Source organism: Empidonax traillii, unplaced genomic scaffold (genome assembly GCF_003031625.1).
Source record: "Empidonax traillii isolate 1590-97213 ecotype Southwest subspecies unplaced genomic scaffold, ASM303162v1 scaffold111:size2041728, whole genome shotgun sequence".
NCBI lineage: Eukaryota > Metazoa > Chordata > Aves > Passeriformes > Tyrannidae > Empidonax > Empidonax traillii.
The window spans coordinates 1301519-1308985 of NW_020955304.1; the positions used below are offsets into that span (position 1 = coordinate 1301519).

The window sequence follows — 7467 nt, forward strand, 5'->3', positions numbered from 1 at the left end:
GCAGATGCAGGACAAGCAGAGGACACTTGTCTGCACCCAGCATTGTCACCCCCCCATCACCACTCCTGTCCCTTGTCTTTCATTTGCTGCTGCCATCCAGGACAGCAGGGGAGGAGTGGGGATGTGGGACCCTCAGGGCTTCCTCCAACTTTGACCACTTTTAGGCACTTTTTTCCCCACTGTCTTGGTTTGCACTGCGGTGCTGTGGCCCCAGCACTGTGGAGGCGACCGCCGCTCCTTCACAGCCGTGCCGTCCGTGCCAGGCTGCCAGGGTGGCCTGGGGGCCACCAGTGTGACCTGGGGGCCACCAGTGTGACCTGGGTGGGCTGCCAGTGTGACCTGGGTGCCACTGGTGTGACGTGGGTGCTGTTGGTGTGACTGAGATGCCACCACTGTGGCAGTGTGCTGCCAGTGTGACCCAGCAGCTACCACTGTGATCTGGGTGCCACCAGCGTGACCTGGGTGCCACCAGTGTGACCCAGGTGCCACCAGTGTGGGTGTGTGCTGCCAGGGTGACCTGATGCCACTGGTGTGTGGCCAAGTGTCACCGGCTACCATAGAAAGCAATAATTCCTCATTGGGCCTTTCCCTTCAGGGATTTCTGTGCTGGAAAGCAGGAGAAGCTTTGTGGTGAGAAATCCCACTGACATGATTGTTTATTTTGTGTTTGATCATTCGTTCTGCTTTGTACCACCCCCCCCACTGCTGGCCTGGCCCGAGCTTGGGTTGGTACCTGCAGGAGAAGGGGGGGTTGTTAATTATTCTGGGTAAAATCTGAGCAAATTCCTGTGTCTGGGGAAAAAAACAAACAAAAAAGAGGTTATTTTTTTTCTTTGCTGTTAATACCTGTGATTATTTTATACGGTAAATTTTAAAGCTTATGGTTTTATAATTTAATAAAGGTGACGGTATTTGCGGGCAGGCAAGTGGTGGCTGCAGTCACAGAATCACGGAATTATTGGGGTTGGAAGAGACCTCTGGAGATCATCCAGTTCAACCTGGAGCAGGTGACACAAGAACAAGTCCAGATGGGTTTGGAATGTCTCAGGAGAGGGAGATTCCACACCCTCCCTGGGCACCTGTCCCAGTGCTCTGTCGCTCCCGAATGTGACTAAGTTCTTCTGCAGAATTATTAGGGTTGGAAGGGACCTCTGGAGATGATCCAGTCCCACCACCCCGTCCAGGCAGGGCCACCTGGAGTAGGTGCCACAGGAGCACATCCAGGTGGGTTTGGGATGGTTTTAGAGGGACATTCCACGCCCTCCCTGGGCAGCTGTCCCAGTGCTGTGACACCTTCACTGTGAAGTTCTTCTGCACAGAATCACTGCATATCCTGAGCTGGGAGGGACCCACAGGGATCATCAAACCCAGCTCCTGGCTCAGCACAGGACACCCCAACAATCCCACCCTGTCCCTGGCAGCCTTGTCCGAAAACTTCTTGACCTCTTGGTAGCTTTAGACCTGCACTAAACCATTCCCAGCAGCACCTGTTGAGCCCGGAGGAGACTGAGGGGACACCAGCTCGGACCGCTGCCCTGGGGAGCCTGTTCAGTGCCCGAGCACCCTCCGGGGGGAAGAACCTTCCCCCGATATCCCACCCCACCTCCCCTGACACAGCTCCAGGCCGTTCCCACGAGCGTGCTGAGGTGCAGCCCATGTGTTTTAGTTCCATCCCATCTCTCGTCCGTCCCGTCCTCTGCGCTTCCCCCGGGGCGCCACGCCCTCGCACGGACCGGGCGAAACGCGGGCGCGGCGCGGCCCCTCTCGGCCGCCGTGGGCAGGAGGGCGGAAGCGGAAGTGCCGGCGGTGTGTCCCGGCGGTCGGTGGGTGCCGGTCCCGGGGGCGATGCCGCTGCACCGGTTCCCGCCGCGGCTCTGGCCGGCGATGCGGCTGCGGGAGGGCATCTGCGCGCGGCTGCCGCAGCACTTCCTGGCCTCGCTGCAGGACGAGACGCCGCCCACGCCGGTGCACTGGCGGCCGCACGGCCAGCGCTACCGGCGCAACCCGCGCACCGGGGCCCGCGAGCGCGTGCAGGACGTGCCGGTGCCCGTGTACTTCCCGCCCGCCGCCGACGAGGGGCTGTGGGGCGGGGAGGGCTGGGTGAGCGGGTTCCGCTACGCCAGGAACGACAAGGTAGGGGAGCACCGGGCCGGGGTTACCGGGCCCGCGGGGAGGGGGGGACCGGCAGAGCGGCCCCGGCACTGACGGCCCGGCCGTGCCCAGCTCTCCACCAGGCTGCCCAAGACGTGGAAGCCGCAGCTGTTCAAGCGGCAGTTCTACAGCGAGATCCTGGACGCCACGCTGACCATCACCGTCACCATGCGCACCCTCGACCTCATCGACGCCGCCTTCGGCTTCGACTTTTACATCCTCAAGGTGCTTGGGGGCTCCCGGTGCGGCTGGTGGGGCTCTGACCACCTGCCCTTGCGGGCTGGGGGGCGGTGGAACAGAGTCAGAGTGTCCTGGGCTGGGAGGGACCCACAAGGATCATCCAAGTCCAACTTCTGGTCCTGCACAGACACTCCAACAATCCCACCCTGTCCCTGAGAGCGTTGTCCAAACCCTCCTGGAGCTCTGGCAGCCTTGGGGCTGTGCCCACTGCCCTGGGGAGCCTGTTCAGTGCCCAACCAGCCTCTGGGGGAAGAACCTTTCCCTGAGATCCAACAGGATCCTGCCCTGGCACAGCTCCAGCCATTCCCTGGGTCCTGTCCCTGCTCACACAGAGCAGAGATCAGAGCTGCCCCTCCCCACTGCCCCTGCTGAGGAAGCTGCAGAGGAGTGATGGACTAACCAAAACCCCTTTCAATTTCCACCTCAACCCAGTCATGGGAATGGCCTGAGGTTGGGTTGGATGTCAGGGAAAGGTTCTTCGCCCAGAGGGTGGTTGGGTGATGGAAGAGGCTCCCCAGGGAAGTGGGATGAGTGGTCTCCCCTCAGTCTCATCTGGGTTGAACAGCTGCTGCTGTTAATGTTTTAGTGCAGGCCCAGGCTCCCAGCCTTTAATACCTTCTTGGCTGGAGCTCTTGATATCAAAAACCAAGACCACGACCAAAGTGGCTCTGGAACAAACCCAGCGGATCTTCCCGCTCTCACAGCATGTCCTGAGCACCTCTGGAGTGCACAGATAACCCTCCGGTGCTGTCTGAGTGCTGGCAGCCCGGTGTGCCCCCTGCCAGCTGGCCCCTGGGGGCAGTTTGACTCCAATTCTCCTCCCCCAGACCCCCAAGGCTGACATGTGCTCGAAGCTGGGGATGGACCTGAAGCGGACGATGCTGCTGCGCCTGGCACGGAGGGATCCCCGCCTGCACCCCGACGACCCGGCCAAGAGAGAGGCCATCTACGACAAGTACAAGGTGGGGGCCTGGCCTGTGGCAGAGAAAATCCAACCATCACCAGGTTCTCCTTTAGGAGCACAACAAGCAGCATGTTTGCTGTGATTTGAGGTCAGGGAGGGTCTGCAGTAAGCACGGGTAGGAGCTGGCACTGCCAAAGCAGCGAGGATTTGTACTGACCCTGCAGTGAGGAGCCCAGAGGGCCCCTGGGTGTTCAGGTCTGTGAGCTGGGGGTGGCTGCCAGTGTGGAAACATCACCAGCACGCACAGTCCATGGAGCTGTGCTGAGAAACGGCCCCAGAACTACCCAAAAGAGAGCTGCAACTGCAGATCAGATAAAGCAGGACCCCTGGTAAGGAAAGAAGAGAGCTTTGGTTGACAGAAATGAGGGAAGAGTGTTATAAGATTTGTCCATAGTAAGGTTCTTACTGGATCGCCTTTATCTCCTGGGCACAGAGAGGATTTGTATCTTGGTCACCTGCAAAGATTGTGCCACTTGCTTCTCCTTTTACCCCAGGAATTTGTGATCCCAGAAGAGGAAGCTGAATGGGTTGGCTTGAGCTTGGAAGAAGCCATAGAAAAACAGAGGCTCCTGGAGAAAAAGGTGAGTTCCTGAGGCAGTGCTCAGCACTGAGGTGTGGTGGCTGCACATCCAGCTGAGCTGAGCAGTCCTGAGCCACAAACCCTGTGGGGCTCCAGCTTCTTCAGGCATGTGTTCACCCACGTGCTTCAGGACAGCTCTGATGGTGGGCAATGAGGGGAGGGAGGGAGGGAGGTAGGGAAGCTTTCTAGAAGGGAAGGGATCCCTGGGAGCTACTAATGTTTCTCATGTGCTGTCAGGACTGGGGAAGCTGCTGAATGTCCCACACAGGTACCTGTCATCTCTGAGGGAGGGCTGGAGAGCTGAGCAGCAGCTGTGGCTGGTTCACATCTTCCTCTGGTTTTACCTTTTCTTTCCTGTCAGCACTCCCTGGGCTCCCCACTGCTCTGCACCCCTTGCTGCTGCTCAGGTTCACTCCTTCTCAGTGGTGTCCCCTCTGCTCTGTTGCAGGACCCTGTCCCACTCTTCAAGGTGTATGCTGAGGAGCTTGTCAACCAGCTGAAAGAGCAGGCAGCCCAGAAACAGTAGAAGAAAAACTTTGGGAGCAGAACCCCTGCTGTGGATGGTGCTGTGGGGTTCAGTGGGTCTGCTGTCTGAACCACACTGGTGGGGAGGGGGCCACGTGAAGAGCGTGCCCAGGAGCATGTTATTGAAGTCTCATGACAGCCAAAATTCAGTGAGGACCTGCTCCTGTGGGCTGAGGAAGGAGTTTCTGTGCTGTGGCCTCTGAGAGCGTTCCTGTCAGACTGACTGAGTGTGGGTTTTTTTGCCTGTGGAAGCAGTTGGTGCTGTTGAGAGCCTGATCATGATATAAAATGAAATATATTTTGAGAATATCAGTTAACTTTTCTAACTCTTGTCTGATACTGCTCATTAGTGTGTTATAGCAGGGGCTGTGAGACACTCAGATCAGTCCCCAGCCTTGTGCAGCAGAGATGGTTGTGCCCCCAAAAGTGTGACCCCAAACCCCTGGCTCGGCAGGTGAGGCTGGGCCACACTGACCCCTGGGTTACTGCGCTGTTTCTATTTGAAATTGGTGACTTTTAAATCTTTTTTTTTTTTGTACAAATGTAGTTGGAGCGGGTGTTGAAGCCTTAGCTGCTGTCTGCCAACAAGGGACTGCAAAGCACTTGCCATAATTACAGGCTGGTGAGCAGCAATGTGTGTCCCTGGTGTTGTTTGGAAGCTTCGTGGTCCTGCAGTGGGTTTCTGGGTGGATCAAAACCAGCCTTTCCCCCTCTCCCCTCCGCTCTGAGGGGAGGGACAAGCACAGAGCTCGCAGGCTGGACCTTTTGTGATCTGTATCTCTGGATCATTGCTTGCACTCAGAAGAGACTTCTCCATCACCGTGTCTTGGGCTGAGACATGTTCCCCCTCTCTGGCTCATCAGGGCACTGCTCCATTTGGGAGCCACAGTGACTGAGGAGAGAGAAACTGGGCTTGTAGAGCAGAGTGTGGCTGGTCCCCTCTGCACTGGAGTGGAGTAGGACCACGGGAGAGTGGAGAGTCCCAGTGCCTGAAAGATCTGGTGGAGAGGAGGTGCAGAGGCAGTTGCTGGGTAAGCACAGAGCCTCTGCAGGGCTGTGCTGAGGGTTGGGTGAGGGATGTGGTTGAGTTCTTTCATGAAGATCAGACCTCAGTGCTGCTCCTTGGGCCAGGGAAGGAGCTGGAGCCCTCACAAGGGGTATTTGAGCCCCAGGGAGTGTGGCACAGCCCCTGACTGGTAGGGCTGGCTGGTTAGGACTGCCAGGCTGGAGCTGTGCTGCCTCTGCAGGGGCACGGGAAGGACAGGTTGGGTGGCAAAAGCTGGGACGTTTCCAGCCTGTGTGTCCCGGCTCCAGCGAGTCCAGGTTCTCAAGAGCAAACTGGCACAGAAGGTCACATTTGCCTAATTAATGATTGTGCAGCTAGGCCAGCACAATGACATTTGCTTATCTCCTCTCTCCGCTGCAACTGAGCTGAGTGAGAAGCTGCTGCCCAGCTCCTCGGGGACCCTGACACTCTGCCCTCGTTAGAGATAATTAGCTGGGACAAGCTCCTTGTTTGACAGCTCTGCTCATCATTAGGGCCAGCGCAGCTCATGCATTTTAATGCAGCTCCCAGCAAAGCTCCAGACCGTGGCTCTGTCTTGCCCCCCCTCCATGGCTCCTCTGGAACGTGCCGTCCCAGCGCCGGCCCCTCGAGCCCGGCTGGCGCCTGCCTGGACCCTGCTCTTAGCCCTGTGGGGGTCCTGGGTGCCTCTCAGCTCCCCAGCAGTGGAGGGGCTGTTTGGGATGGCTGGGGGGGGCTCTGCACCAGGGGTAGGAGGGTTGGGACTGGGAGCTCTGGCTGCGTGTCCTGCCTGTCCTTGGACCTGACTGCTCTGGGTGCTGCTCACTGTGCACCTGCAGCATCAGGGAAGGTCTGGGGGTGATGAGGAGTAGGAGGAGCTTTTGGCCAGACCTGTGGGGAGCTCCTGTCGCTCTGGGTGCAAGGGGTGCTGCCAGAGGCACTGCAAGAGTGCAGCGGGAGCTCCTCTGTGGGAAGTGGGATGTGGAGAATCCCGACTTCTGAGCTGGAGCCCTCCATTCACTCATCCTGCCTTTGCTGAGAAACCTTGCCCTTGCTCTTTCCCCTATACCCATGCTGGATGTGGCCAGGAGGTTCCCCCCAAAGGATGTATTTTCATGGAGTGCTCTGCTGCCCTGAGGAAGACTGGAAGCTGCGTGCCAGGGGTGCTGCAGGCTCCGAGGAAGCCGAGTTGGAGCACACAGAGCTGGCTGCCCCCCTGCTGGGCACAGAACCAAATGTCTCAGGTGGGGAGGGGAGCCCCTGTGCAGCACTTGGGGTAGTCTGGGCTATGACACCCCCAGCCAGGCTCAATTGAGGAGGTGGAGGAACAGCTCAGGGCCTGGTTTTACATCTGCTCATCTGCAGCACTGACGGCAGCCAGAGAGCTTGGATCTGCCTGGGGGAAGGTGGTGGTGGTGGTGGTGTTTCCCTGTCTAGTTGGGCTCAGTCTGGCAGATGGTCGGTTCCTGAACTTCCCTGACAAGGAGGAGGTCAGAGGAGCTGGTACTTTTCCATTCCAAAATGCTCCCAGGAAGCACAGATGCCACAAACCCACGGGTGCAGGTTGGGTGCTGTCAGCTTGAGGTTGCAACTCCACCCCAGGACAGGGGAAGGGCACAGCTCAGACCTGAGCACTGCCTCGGGCTTCCACAAAGGTCACCAACCTACTGCTCCTGGCCTGAGGCCAGGCACTGGGAATGCTGGAGGATCCTGAGGATCCCAGGCCCTGCAAACCTGTGCTGCAAATACCAACACCGGGCTGGGAGCAGAGAGCAGGCAGCTGGCAAGGACGTGACAGCCACCAACAAACTGCCAGAGCGCCCTGCCCGGGGTCACCTTGGATTTGGCAGCTAAAGACAAGGCTGGGATAGCAGTGCTTGGGGCAGGGAACAGGGAAAATGATCTCACTGAGGCTGCAAGGAAGGCAAGTGGCAGGCTGGGAGATGCACGTTGCTGGTGTCCGGGAAGGGAGAAGGTCAATCC

At 58.4% G+C, this 7467-nt stretch overlaps 1 protein-coding gene across 1 annotated transcript; it reads left to right on the forward strand.

Annotated features, from left to right (window-relative positions):
• The first annotated feature begins 1790 nt into the window (after positions 1 to 1790).
• On the forward strand, positions 1791 to 4799 carry MRPL28 (mitochondrial ribosomal protein L28). Its single transcript, XM_027882825.1, has 5 exons — positions 1791 to 2133; positions 2224 to 2376; positions 3219 to 3353; positions 3850 to 3936; positions 4384 to 4799. Exons 1-5 carry the CDS (start codon positions 1846 to 1848, stop codon positions 4459 to 4461), a joined length of 741 nt encoding a protein of 246 aa, XP_027738626.1. The 5' UTR covers positions 1791 to 1845; the 3' UTR covers positions 4462 to 4799.
• The last annotated feature ends 2668 nt before the right edge of the window (positions 4800 to 7467 follow it).

Excerpts from the sequence above, each read along its gene's own strand:
- MRPL28 (XM_027882825.1), top strand. The coding sequence starts at position 1,846 with ATGCCGCTGCACCGGTTCCCGCCGCGGCTCTGGCCGGCGATGCGGCTG. Across the intron at positions 2,377-3,218 it reads TCGACTTTTACATCCTCAAG|ACCCCCAAGGCTGACATGTG; the intron begins GTGCTTGGGGGC and ends CTCCTCCCCCAG. Across the intron at positions 3,354-3,849 it reads CCATCTACGACAAGTACAAG|GAATTTGTGATCCCAGAAGA; the intron begins GTGGGGGCCTGG and ends CTTTTACCCCAG.